The 14,535-nt window shown below is 42.4% G+C and overlaps 1 protein-coding gene across 1 annotated transcript in view; it reads right to left on the bottom strand.

The window, feature by feature from the left end:
* The window catches only part of PRKCH (protein kinase C eta), a 221,985-nt gene extending 207,657 nt beyond the window's left edge, over window positions 1-14,328 (bottom strand). The window contains exon 1 of the mRNA XM_007192957.3: window positions 12,967-14,328. Within this exon, the coding sequence (XP_007193019.2) occupies window positions 12,967-13,329 (363 nt within the window). The 5' untranslated portion in view covers window positions 13,330-14,328. The remainder of the gene's footprint in view (window positions 1-12,966) is intronic.
* Window positions 14,329-14,535: the final 207 nt, after the last annotated feature.

The raw sequence follows: 14,535 nt of genomic DNA, 5'->3' as shown, positions 1-14,535 counted from the left end.
CCATCACATCACCCTGTTTTAATTCTCCACTTAGCACCTAACCACGATTTGTTATTTTTTTGTGTTTTGTTTGCTTGCTTATTATCTGTCTCTTCATGAGAGGGTAGAAGCCCCATGAGAGCCGAAATTCTGGATGCTGTGTTCTCTGCCCCATCTGTAACACCTAGAACGGAGTCGGGCACACAGCAGGTGCTCAATAAAGATCTATGAATGATTGAATGGCTTTCCTGCTGCCTCCATCACATACTAAAGTGGCATCAGGAAAGAATCTTGAAGTCCAGAGAGCTAAATTCAAGCTTCACCTTCAACTAGCTAGGGGGCTGCGCCCTGGGTGCCCTCCATTCAGCTCAATTTCTACCACCATCAGGTTGTTTTCCAAGGTCTCAGCAAGGTGAGCTGGAACTCAGGGCAGAATCAGAAAATCTTGTTGGGTCATAGGGACCCAGGCCATAGGAGACCAGGGGTCACAGGGCAAGAGGAACAGGCAAGCATCACTGATTTCATCATTTTGTCTTGGACTAACACAGTGGTTCACCGTAAGGCCCAGTACAGCTCAAGAAGAGGGTAAATGTTTTAAGTATACAGATAAATCCTATCACTTTCTACAGGGGAAAAGTTTATATTAACAAAAGACACCAAGCCAAGGTCACTCAAACTGTCCTAGTTTTCTTTTTTTTTTTAACTTTTCATCTATTGCAAACCTCAAAGAAACCCCTTCAACAGTAGAGAGTTTTGAAAATACCTATATAACACAACCAAATAGGTCCTAAAATGGGTCATTATCTAGTATATTTCACCAGGAGCCAGAAGTGAGAACACACTTTACATCTTTTTTCTCTAAAATTTATAGCTTCTCTTTTCTACTAGTTAACTGTCTCCTATAATTAGTTGAAGTGAAAATGTCCTCTAATTGCAGGGGAAAATATCAGTACAATGCCCTAGGAATTAGGAATTAATAAAAACCTTATTTTTGACACCTTTCATTGGAATTTCTTTTTTTTTCTTTTTTTTTCATTGGAATTTCTTAACCTGAAGCCGTGTGTCCACAGTCAGGCTTCAGGGGACCACTAACCTGATGACACTTTTCCCAGCATGCTGGCAATATGCACACATGTGCATTTTTCTAGAAACAGGGTCCATAGCTTTTAACATCACTAAAACGGTCCAGGGTTCAAAAACAGTTTCAGAAGCACTGCTTCTGCTAAAAATTTGTTCTGAACTCTTCTGTACTGTGATAGAACAAGAGTAATAAAAAATAAAGCCCGTAAGAGGTCCACAGCTCACAAATTAATAAATGCATTTTGTTTAGGAAATTCTGCTAATATGGCTTTTGTGTACTCTTTCAAAAATAATTTCAGGGCCTGGAACAAATCTGAGCATGAGCAGAACAATCTCCAGAAGACATTTCAGAAGGGAGCAGAATTTGCATTGTCCAATGGAAAAATGACCAGAACCACATAACTCTGATACTGGAAGGGGCCACAGAGCACTGGCTGCCCAGACCCCAGCATCACAGGCAAGAACACCAAAGCCCAGTGTGAGGACAGAGGCACATCAAATGTAAGTGCTACGAGAGAGATGCAGAAATAGTAACAAGCAAGTACAAGAGATATACACGACTTGCAAATAAAAATTCAGCTTTGTGGTTTTGGTTTAAGCACTTGGAGAACAGGCACTAGGTCTAGAGTATGCTCACACTGGCCCCATGTGACTTATTTCATTAAAGTAATTACAAGGGGCTCATGTTGGCCATGGTTCTATCCTATAGCAAATTTCTTAATTTTTTTTTACCGCAGCACAAACTAAACACCTTTGGTTACCTTTTAAGCATTTCTCTCCCTGTAAGGTCAAAGTTGTGCAAGGGTGAAACTTATGTGAAAATCAAAGGAACTTTCCAGAAGGCAACACATAATAAAAGCACAGTTTAGTCTTTCTACTAAAACATCCTACGTGCTCTGACAATCACTGCTCTAATTTACAGGTGCTACAGAAACACACTAACATAATTCTTGATAAATCTCTCTGGATAGTACCACAATTCTCAACAAAAATCTCCCATCTCATAAAATTCTTCAGTATAGCACTTAAACACTACAATAGCCAATACCTTTGGGCCCATTCCTCCATCTAATTAAAATGTCTGTCCTACAAGTGATTTATAGTATTTGTCATCACCTAGGGTGGATAGATAGACTGGTGGCTACAGACATTCCATGACAACAAAGCATTAATTACCATGCTAGTGAGAATGGCTTCTAGCAAAAGCTCAAATGGTGGGATTCTCAGTCACTCTCTGATGCGAGAAAACAGGGACATAACTTACCATCCCATAGAACAAGGAGCCCATTAGTGTAAATCAAGAAATATAGGCTTCCCTGGTGGCGCAATGGTTAAGAATCCGCCTGCCAATGCAGGGGACATGGGTTCCAGCCCTGGTCCAGGAGGATCCCACATGCCATGGAGCAACTAAGCCCGTGCACCACAACTACTGAGCCTGCGCTCTAGAGCCCGTGTGCCACAACTACTGAAGCCCACGTGCCTACAGCCTGTGCTCCGCAACAAGAGAAGCCACCGCAATGAGAAGCCCACGCATCGCAACGAAGAGTAGCCCCTGCTCGCCACAACTAGAGAAAGCCCGTGCACAGCAATGAAGACCCAACGCAGCCAAAAATAAATACATTAATAAATAAATTAAAAAAAAAAAAAGAAATATAACTGCATGGCTTGAAATGAGGACCCACTGTAATTCCTTAAGGCTGATTCTAAGCCAAGGAAATAACATCAACATCACTACCAATGCTGAAAGTCATTCAGACATGAGTTAAATCCTGTCCAAGCCTGAGCAATTTAGATTTGTACCAACTGAATTCTTAGGAGTTACTAACTTTGAGAAGATATAAGTCATTTTGACTGTTTAAAACCAAACCAGTTACTCCTAAAGCAAAGAATTGATGTAACTGCCTAACATATGGAGGCAGAAGCTTTAGAGATGGAAGGGTCCTTAGAGAGATTCCAGTACAACCCCCTCCTGATAGAAACTAGGGAGCCGAGACCCTGATACACAGAGGCTTGCCTGCAGTCACAGCTGACAGATGGCAAAGCCACACCTTGAACCCAGCTCTCCTGACTCTCACAGAACAGTACCTATATATTGCTGGAAGCTGTACAATGAAATACAAAGAGTTGCTTTAATTGGGTAGTTAATACTATACTAATTTACAGTTAAAGTTAACTTCCCATGTATTTACTAATAAGCCAGCTTCCACTAAAATTTTAGGACACAAATATATATATATGTAAATAAATATCTAACTGAATGTATTTACAAATTAATAAATTAATACATATCTAAATAAAAGGAAATAAGTACATCTTCATATCTATGTAGATAGTTAAGTGTGTCTGTCTGTCACACATCACATGAGCTAAGGCAACAGTAAAGCTTTGGCTGGAGCTTTGGTTTCCACATTCTGAAAACAAAGGATTGAGCTATAGTATGTTCAAAAACTCAAAAATTTCCCAGGACCAAGCAGGTAATGAGTCAAGGGGACTGAGTATTAGGGGGTGGTGGGGTCTGTGGCAAACTAGAGCACCAAAGAACTAAATGCCTTCGGACTGAATGTTAAAAACATCACTGCCAAATGAATACATCTGTAGCCTGTCCATGGGCCTAAGAGCTGTCAGGCTTTTTGTTGCTGTTCTGAACTAGACCCTCCTGCTTCAACATCAGTGATTCTTTTCTGACCTGTACAAAGCTTGGGGGTATTTGATGGTTCAAAAAGGGTGTTACTGTTTTCTGTCTTGGGGAGTTAAATGTTCTTTTGGGTCATCTGTTCATAGATATTGAAACTCAGTTCCCTCCAAACTTTCGGACGATAGAAAGATTTCTGTGGGTCAGGAACGTTTACCTTTCAAAAGGGATCTGTGATGTCTCTCTGGGAAAGCATTATTAGGTCAGACGTTCCTTATCTTCTTTTGAGGGATGATTTTTCACAGTCCTTTAACTGAAGCAGGCCTGTGGCCATCCTATCTATGCTGGAGCCTTAAAAATCAACTGTTTTTCCTCCAGGAAAATGTTTCTGGTCTCCCCAAAGCAGGCACTCACCAGCATCTTAGTCCTTACTTCTGTTCTGTCATTTCCTGGTTGCTGTCCCCCCTACCTCCCCAATCTCTCTCCCCCTTGGAACTATGAGGCCTGTGAAGAAAAGGACCATGTCTATCTTGCCCACTTGCCTCTCCAAGGTAGAGCACAGTGCCTGGTATATAGGACATGCTCAATGGTGCATGAAAGCTCACCTAGGGCTTGGCATTTCATAGAGAAACATGTAATAGTCTGTTAGAGTAGCTACCCCAGGAGCAGAGGGGATGAATCTCAGTCAGTCACCTACACTTTTAAACCCTGAACTCCTCTGACCAATATCATACACTTCCATGAGAGCCCAATCCATTCATATATCCATCCTTTCAGGATAGAGGGGAAGTGGGCAGTGGAGATCTTAGGATGCTGAGGGAACATGAAGGAGGAGGAGGAGGATCAAACCCAGACTTGGAATGTCAGGGAAAGTTTCCTGGGTAAAGTGAGGTCTATGGTGAGACCTGAAGCACAAGTAGGAATTAGCATGGTCGCTCTTGAGGAACTGAAAGCTGCTCATTGTGGCTGGAGCATGGAGTGTGGGATGGGGTGAGGTAAGCAATAAGGCTGAAGAGGAAATCGGGGTCCAGATCATGCAGAACATTCTATAGCATTTTGGAGAGTTGCGTTTTATCTAAGGGCAGTGGGGAACCACTGAAGGGTTTTAAGTAAAGGAATGACTATCAGCTCGGCAACTGAGAAAGATCATTTTGGATACAGCAATGATGAAAGTGGAAAGAAAGTGGTCAGGAACTGACTTTCAGGCCTCATTTTTATCATATTCTAATAAAATGGAGCAAGCAGCCAACACAAATGGAGTACCAGATCTAGCCAACTGTTTTACAAAATAGAAGAAAGACTACAGAAAATCCAAGGCACTCCTCTGATTCTACATAAATGCTACCCATCTCATTAAAAAGTACTGCACTTTTACTATCACAACTAGTCATCATTCTAAACATTTGCTAGATACCAAAACTTACTAAGAGTTATAATGATTCACTCTGCCCACCGACCTCATTAGCTCTCCAGGGTTGAAGCACAACCGAATTTAACATGTTGGGCTCACAAACTACCAGTGAACAAAGTTACACCATATTAACAGGTTTAGAAATCATAGTCTTTTAAAATAAGCAAAAGCAAAGAATTCTCCAAACAGTTTTCCATCCATTATCATATTCAAAGGACACAAGAATCTGGTCCAGTCTTTCAAGTGCAAATTGGTATGTAATTAATTGATTTTTTACAAGGGACACTGTGATCATTGTAATAACTGGTCACTCCCGAATTACTTTCATTTAGTTTTTAGAAAGATGAATAGGGACTTCCCTGGTGGTGCAGTGGTTAAGAATCCGCCTGCCAGTGCAGGGGACACGGGTTTGAGCCCTGGTCCGGGAAGATCCCACATGCCACGGAGCAACTAAGCCCGTGCGCCACAACTACTGAGCCCGCGCTCTAGAGCCCATGAGCCACAACTACAGAGCCCGCTTGCCACAACTACTGAAGCCCACACGCCTAGAGCCTGTGCTCCACAACAAGAGAAGTCACAGCAATGAGAAGCCTGCACACCGCAACCGAGAGTAGCCCCCGCTCGCCACAACTAGAGAAAGGCTGCGTGTAGCAACAAAGACCCAGTGCAGCCAAAAATAAATAAATTAATTTTTTAAAAAAGATGAATAAAATGTTTAAGTCAAGATCCTTCCAAAGTGCTTATACTTTACTTGCTCCAAAATCACATTTCAACAGAGATTTAGTGCCTACTATATACCAGACACTGCTCAAGATGCTGGACTTAGAACAGTGACTAAGACAGGTGGGGGTCCCTGCTCTCAAGGTGTTTATACCCTAAAGGAGGAAGGTAAAATAAGAAAATAAATTAACAGAATGATCTCAGAGAGGGATGAGTGCAATGAAGGGTGACAGATAATAATGTGGTCTGGAAGGTGTTCTCTGAGGGGGGAACATCTGAGCCACAACTTAACCATGATGAGAAACAGACAGCCCCACTGCAGCAAAATTCTTACCATGAAACTGAAGACACAATATATCCAACACAATTCACGTACACTGGGATAAACCTCCCTAGAGACGCTAAAATATGTTTCTTCCCTAAACGCTCCTCACCAATCGGCTCCGAAAAAAATTATTGTGAGAACGAATAACTGTACCACAAAGTACAAAAGAGAATGAACCGCCAGATAATGAATCTAGAAGATTCAATCTGATGCTATAAATTCATATACCTGGATCCAGGAATCAAGGGCAAAGATAATCAACGATTGCCAAGTGGTAACCTGGCTGCTTCCCTTGACAAGACTACTAAACAGGTAACCAAGACTACTAAATAGGTAACCTCACTGAGTTGAGAGAAAGCAGCCCTCCTGTGCTGTAGGGAACAGAATGTCTTCAGGAGGGTTGAACCAGGAAAACAGCCTGGGATACTGCCAAGCAGGTCCTTCCTTCCTGAGGGGATGCCAAGGCCTTTCCATGACGCAGCCTCCAGCTCCTCCTGCCTCCTGCCATGTCCCTATGCTCTGCACTAAGTATTAAGTGCTGGTCCCCATTTGGAAAGTCAGCGAATACAGAGCAAATCTGTGAAAGGAGAAGATAAGGTTTTAACTTAGACAAACTTTTGGGTTTTAGAAGTTCAAGAAATTATGCAAAATAAACCGGTTCCAGAAGAAACAGAAAAAAAGCTGACAGTGATAATTTAGAAAATGAGACTGTGTCCAAAAGTCAGAAACTGTATTTAATGAATTTGGTTTGTTTTAATGCTCCTACTCTGATTATATTTTTTGCACTAAAGAGGCAACATAGTTTTCAACAGTCAGCCTTGGCTCAAATCTAATTCAGGCACTTATTTACCTAACATCTTCTTTGGTAAAATAAGGATAATAAATCCTCACCGTTTTTTCCCTACAGCTTTATTGAGTATAACTGTCACACAACAACGTGCACACACTTAACAGTGAACTATCTGATGTGCTTAGACGTAAGTATATAACTGTGAAACCATCAGCACAATCAAAATAATGAATATATTCATCTCACTCAGAAGTTTCCTTGTGCCTCATTTGTAATCCATCCCTCCATCACCTTCATTCTCCCATTCCCAGGCAACCATTGATCTGCTTCCTGTCACTACAAACTAGTTTACATTTTCCATAATTTTGTGTAAATGAAATCATATAGTATGTACTCTTTTGTGTCTGGCTTCTTTCAGTATGTAAATTACATATTTTAATATTTATCCATATTGTTACATGTATCAATAGTTCATCACTTTTTTTTTACTGGGTAGTATTCCATTGTATAGATACACAATTTGTTTAAATATTCACCTGTTGGGGACTTCCCTGTTGGCACAGTGGTTAAGAATCCAGCTGCCAATGCAGGGGACACGGGTTCGACCCCTGGTCCGGGAAGATCCCACATGCCGCAGAGCAACCAAGCCCGTGCGCCACAACTACTGAAGCCCGCGTGCCTAGAGCCCGTGCTCCTCAACAAGAGAAGCTACCTCAATGAGAAGCAAGTGCACCTCAACGAAGAGTAGCCCCCGCTCGCCACAACTAAATAAAGACCTCGCGCAGCAACAAAGACCCAACGCAGCCAAAAATAAATAAATAAAATAAATTTAAATATTCACCTGTTGACTGACATTTTCCAGTTTGGGGGCTATTACAAATAAAGCAGCTGTGAATATTCATGTACAAGTCTCTGTATAAATGGTTTCATTTCTCTTGGTAAGTACTTAAGAGTAGCTAGGTCCCATGGTAAGTATATGTCTAACACTTTAAGAAACTGTTAAAGTGTTTTCTAACGTGACTATTGTTTTATATCCTGCACAGTAGTATATGAGAGTTCCAGTTGCTCCACTTCCTCACCAACTCTTGGTATGATCAGTCTCTTTAATTTTAGCCTTTCCCATGGGTTTTGGTTTTAATTTACTTTTCCTTGACTAATCTTTTAATGTGCTATTTTCCATGAAGGGTGCCTATACAAATCTTTGTCCCATTTTTAAATTGAATATTTTTCTCATTGCATTTTAAGAGTTTTTATATATTCCCGTTAAAAGTCCCTTGTCTGATTTACATGTTACAAATAATTTCTCCCAGTCAGTGGCTTGTGTTTTCTTTTTCTTAAGTATCTTCTGAAATGCAATAGTTAATTTTAATAGTCTGATTTGATTTTTTTATAGTACTTGCTTTTTTGTGTCCTGTCTAAAAAAGGTTTGCTGAACCCAAGGGCACTAAGATCTTTCTTCTATGTTTTCTTATAAAAATTTTACAGCTAAAATCCTTTTTTTAGGTCTATGATCCATTTTGAGTTAATTTTTGTGTATGATATGAGGTAAAGGTCAATGCTCAAGTTTCTGCACATAGCTATTCAATTGTTCACGCACCTCTTGTTGAAAAAAATTATCATTTCCCCCATTGAATTGCCTTGACATCTTTGTCAAAAAAGAAAGTCAATTGATCATATATGTGTGAATCTATTTCTAGACTCTCTTCTACTCTGCTGATCTATATGACTCTCTTTACTCCGATACCACATTATCTTAATTATGGTAATGTTATAGTTATCTTGAAATCAGATAGTTTAAGTCCCCCAACTCATCCTTTTTCAAAATTATTCTTAGATGAGTCTGGGTCCTTCACATGTTCATATAAACTTTAGAATCAGTCTGTTAATTTCTACAACAAAGCTTGATGGTATTTTAACTAGGATTGCATTAAATCTATTGAACAACTTGGGAAGAACTGTTAAGAATTGAGGTCTTAACAATATTGAATCTTCCCATTTATGAATACAGTATCTCTCTCCATTTATTTAGATCTTTAACTTATTTCAGTGATGGTTTGTCATTTTCAGTGAACAAGCCTTGCATGTTTTATCCAATTTCATATTTTGATGCTCTTTTAAATGGTATTTTTCTATTTCAGTTTTCGATTGTCCACTGATAATATATAGAAACAATTGATTTTTGTAGATTGGTTTGGATCCTGCAACCTAGCTAAACCTAGCTTGTTGGTTCTAGAAGCCCTTTTGTAGGTGTCTTAGAATTTTCTACAGACAGTTTTACTTCTTCCTTTGCATGTACTTTATTTTTTTAATTGCCTATGGCACTGACTGGGACCTCCAATACACTGCTGAACAGAAGTGGTAAGAGTAGCTATCCTTGTCATTCCTGATCTTAGGGGAATATCATTCTGTTTTTCACCATTAACATGTTACCTGTAGGTTTTTCACAGTTGTCCTTCATCACGTTGAAAAAGTTCTCTTCTATTACTAATTTGTTGAGAGTTTTTATCATGAATGGGTATTGAATTGTGTCAAATACTTTTTCTCTATCTATTGAGATGATCATATGAATCTCCTTTTTTATTCTGTTAATATGAAGAGTTGCACTGATTGATTATAAATGTTTAATCAACCTTGCAGTCCTGGTTATAACTCCATTTGATCATTTGCTATATTGCTGGGTTTGATTTGCTAAAATTTAAGATTTTTTATATCTATATTCATGAGGGGCACTGGTCTGTAGTTTTATTTATTTGTAATGTTTTCATCAAGTTTTGGTATAAAGGTAATGTTGGCATCATGAAATGAGCCGGGATGTGTTTCCTTCTCTTCTGTTTTCTGAATAGTTTGTATAGTTGGCTATATTTATTCCTTAAATGTGTGATAGAACTCACCAGTAAAGCCTTCTGGGACCTTGAGTTTGCATTGTGGAAGGTTTTTAACTACAAACTCAATTGCCTTAATAGACATAATGCTATTCAAGTTATTTGAATGAGTTTGGGTCATTTGTATCTTTCAAAGAATTTGTTCATTTCATCTAATTGTGGAATTTCCTGGCATAAAGTTATTCATAATATTCTTTTTCTTTTTAAATGTCCATAGGATCTATAGTGATGTTCTCTCATTCCTAACATTGGTAATTTGTGTCTTTTTTTCTTGATCATTTGAGGTTTATCAATTTTATTACTTTTTTTTTTTTCAAAGAACAAGCTTTTTGTTTCATTGATTTTTCTCTGCTGTTTCTATTTTCTGCTTCAACTAACCTCTGTTATCTTTACATTTCCTTCTTTTTGCTTACTTAGGATTCAATTTGCTCTTCTAGTTTCAGGTGGAAACTCAGGTCTTAGAGATGTTTTCTAGTTTAAGTGTTTAATGCTGTGAATTTCCGTTTAAGAATACCTTTAGTTGTTACATTATATCCCACTACCTCCTTGGATATAATGTAAATTAAATGAAATATGTATAGTTAGGAAAGAAATAGTTTATTGCCTAATCCATGGCAGGAACTGTGCTTGATACTAGGAATATACTGCACGAAAGAGATCTAACCCTTTCTCTCATCAAGCTTAGAAGGTAATACAGATGAAATTGGTACAAAATCAATGTCAATGATTATCTTCTTAATACTCAGAAAGCATGTTAAGCAAAAAAGCATAACAACTTTGTTTTAGTCTAATAATAAATGTGTCTTCTGTTTTTGTCTCTTCTCATGATCTAGCAAAAACTAAGCTGCTAGTTTTTTTTTTGTTGTTTAGAGCTTAGCAATTTGTAATTTCAATTGCAACAAATAAATTTATTGTGGAGTAAATTACTCCATTTGTAACTTTCTGAATAAACTACACATTTCAATTTAATATGCTAAAGATAAATAAGTACTTCTGTAATTCTAAATTTCAAAACCACCTTTAGACCTATAAAGGATCATTTAGAAAACAAACATTCCACATATTTCCAAATATTTTCTTAAAATTATTTTCTTAACAAAAAATTTTAAAAGAAAGGAAACACACTACCCATTCTACCCTATCATCACAGTTTCAAAATAGCCAGAACTTCTAAAAACTGCCTCCTAATTGAATATGAGTGTCTTGACAAATCACCCGTTTTAAGGTCATTTAAATGCTGACCTACCCTACGAAACACACATATTTTCCGGAACACCACATTAAACATCTAAATATAATTAATTCAGACAATTCTAGATATAGAAATTTAATTTACATTTAAATCTATTCAGCCAGTGGGACAATAGGCAGCTCTAAATAACCCCACCTTGTCAGGTAACCTGAATCTTCCTACACTTATGCTTCTTCCAATCCTTATCTTGTGGTCTTCATTTAGGCTACAGGTTCTCTAACTTCACTGCACATTGGAATCACGCGGAGAGCTGAAAAGTACTGTTGCTGGGGTCCACAGCCATAGATTCCTGTCTAGAGTCTTTAAACGTGGGGATTTTGAAAAGCTCCCCAGGTGATTCAAATGTGCAGACTAGGGGTAAAATGAACCAGTCTAGGATCTCTTTGGGAAAACAGGTTTCTAATGGCCATTGGTCAGTCTGCACCACCATATTTCAGAACCTAGTTCTTTTAGAGCTTTGCCCAACCTAACTCCTAATCAGACACTAATTTAATAATTCCATTCAGATTCCTAGACTCACCTCTATTTCCTGTCCAGAAAGTCACAGGATAAAAAGTCAATCTCTATTTTGGCCATTCCTCTCCAGACCACTTCTAAATTCCACAAAGTAAATTCAGCTGAAGGGAAAGTAACTCAATATAATTTGATGATATGGTTAAACAGTCATTATGGCTTTTTCTCCTATTTAAGAGACTACTCCACAAGCTAGCTGTAAGTTTACAAAGTATATGATAAAATTATCAGTTCCTCAAAGTGGAAAATAAATATCTAAATGAGTCTTCCTTATTATCCATCTGATTCCCCCACTTGTTAATTTCAAACAGGTTTTCAATACTGAGTCACCATTCTGGGCTCAAAACTGACATCCTCCAGAATTTAAATCATTGAACTCCCGAGAGTCTTCCAAGGGCTTACTCCATTTTGCCAGGCCAGACCACTTCATCATAATTATCATTTCATCACGTAAGAGTGGGAAGGATAACACCTGCATCACAAAAACAGTATGAAGATTAAGAAGCAAAAGCATTTTAGCACTGTGTAGAGTGCTCTAGACATTTTAATTTATTTGCAGCAGAAATTTTGCCTCATGGGAACTATGTGAAAAGCACAGGCAAGTAGGAAGTTGCGGGTAACTACCTGTCAATATGCAGAAGCACCAGCAGGTGAGGCGAGGGGAGGGGGGCAGTTCACAAACTGCTGAAGAGCCCTCTAAACTCTCAAGACCAATAACAACAGAAACATACTGCAGGACTCACACCTCTCAGGCTGAAACTGAACTGAAGTTACAAACACACAGTAAACCTCATCTCCTTGGAAAACTGCTAAACAAAACTTTGCCAACCGAAGACCCAGGCACTCCAGTCCCTGCCAATGTAGGTTATGTACCTCTGCGATGTAATGGATGTGCATGCTGAAACACGTGTGCACCTCTGAGCTGCTGAACCAACACGTATCCATAAACATTATGAATAAGACCTGCGAGAATGTATCGCTTTCTCCTAAGAAGCGCTTAAAAAACTTTACCCAAATCAAGTCACTTTCCTATCTATCACACCTTCTTTGCCTTTCCTGCCTATTACCCTCAAGCTGAGAGTTGGGGGTCCTTACCCAAAGTCTGGGCGGAGGGGGGTGACCGCTCCTACCCCGACTTCCCGTTAGCCCAAGCTGCCATCCCGAAAGGGGACCGTGTCCAGGATGGCTTCCTAGAGACACACCTGTGCCCTCGCGCACCACCAGTGCCGTGGCCACCTGGGCGAGAACCAAAGCGAGGACCGCAGTGAAGGGAATTCCCTGCGCTTGGGAAGATGGGAAAGCGGGCCCCGGGCAAGTTTTGTAAAATGAAGGGGGGCAGAAGGTGCGGAGTGGACACAAAGGGGTGGGTTCAAGGTACTCACCCAGCCCTCGAAGGTGTCCGAGGCGCCGGCCGTGCGCAGCAGCTCCTGGAATTGCAGGGTGCAGTTGGCCACAAAGTGGTCGTAGCCCAGGGGCGTCTCGTGGAAGACAGCCAGCTCGAGGTGGCCACCGTCGGTGACGTTGGCGCAAAATTCCTCGTTGTACGTGGGTTTGTTGGTCTTCTGCTTGGTGCTCGTCTGGCCCACGCGTACCTGGTCCACGCTCACCGTCAGGTAGGGGTCCAGCAGCTGATAGCCCTTCTTGAAGAGCGAGTGGCGCAGGGACCAGCGGGTGGGCTGCAGCCCCACGGCCTCGCCAATGCGGACCCTCAAGTAGCCATTGAACTTCATGGTGCCGGACGACATGCCGGGGCCGCTGTCCCAGACCAGGGGCCGCGCGGTCTCGCAGCGGGAGAGCGGGGAGCCCTCGTTCAGGCCAGCCCTCGCGGCGGCCGCAGGAGTGGAGGTAGCTCCCGGGAAATGCGGAGCCCAAGCCCCCGTCGACCAGCCATTCTGCCTCCCGCGCCGGACCTTCCCTCCCCTCCTTCCCTCCCTCTCTCCCTCCCTCGCGAGGTGGAAAGGAGGGGAGCCGGGCGCCAAGCCCTCAGAGGGCCGGGGTCGCCCGACCGTCCCTCTCGAGCCTCCCGGGGGCTCGCGCGGAACTCGCCCCTTCTCCAGGGCCGGGAAGCGCCTCTCCCCGGAGAGCCGGAGCGACCCGTCCGGTTAGCTCGAGCCTCAAGCGTCTCCTGCCCCCGCCTCCTCCCGCTTCTGCTCCTGCCCCCGCCTCCGCGGGCTCACGCTCTCCCCCACTCGGTGAGCTTCAAACCAGGAAGCAGCTGCCGCCCCATCCCGGGCAGGAGCCTCGCGCCGCCGGGCTCCAAGTTCATGGCAACCCTGCGCGGGGCTGGCGCGCCCTCCGAAGCCCGGGGGCGCGGCGCGCGGCCGGCGCCCGACCCTGCGTTCGGTCAGTAGCGGGGCGCAAGCGGCCTGGGGAGCGCGGCGCAGGCCGGTTCGCACCGCTCTGCTCGCGCTCCCTGCAGCGGGGTCTGGCGGGGAGCTCTGGGCTGGAAGCTACCCCAGGTGCAGGCCATAAAGGGAAGGGCTTGCTGCCCAGCCTGAGCGAACACCTGAGGCTTGGGAGACAGACCCAGGGAGCGCCGGAAGGCGGGAAGGAGGACGAGCAGGGAACCCACGCGGCTGGGAGTCGGCCGCGCCCCCCAGCCCACCCTAGGAGGTGGGCTGGCGACCCAACGTGGCCATCTGGGAGAGGCCCTGGCCGGAGGCGGGTGCGTGACGGGGAGGTTCCTTTACCTAATCTTTACAGGGATGGCTCATCCCGAGTTCAGCTTGGGCCCATCCTGTTTGTGCACCTTTCCTGCGGAGAGTAATTACACGGTTGTTGTGTGTGTGTGTTTTTAATAGAGCAGTAGTGATGATGGAAATCCTGTCCACCTCCTTCCTCGGAGAGGTGTGTCTTATTGCACAAAGAGCAGGAAAGTTCAGTTCTGAAGACAGACATGGCCGGGACGTAATAAATCTCTTCCTCTGCGGGGTGATTCCCGGTCCACCCAG

Source organism: Balaenoptera acutorostrata, chromosome 3 (assembly GCF_949987535.1).
Source record: "Balaenoptera acutorostrata chromosome 3, mBalAcu1.1, whole genome shotgun sequence".
Classification (NCBI taxonomy): domain Eukaryota; kingdom Metazoa; phylum Chordata; class Mammalia; order Artiodactyla; family Balaenopteridae; genus Balaenoptera; species Balaenoptera acutorostrata.
The sequence above is the reverse complement of the archived record's forward strand: the minus strand, read 5'-3'. Positions and strand labels throughout refer to the sequence as shown.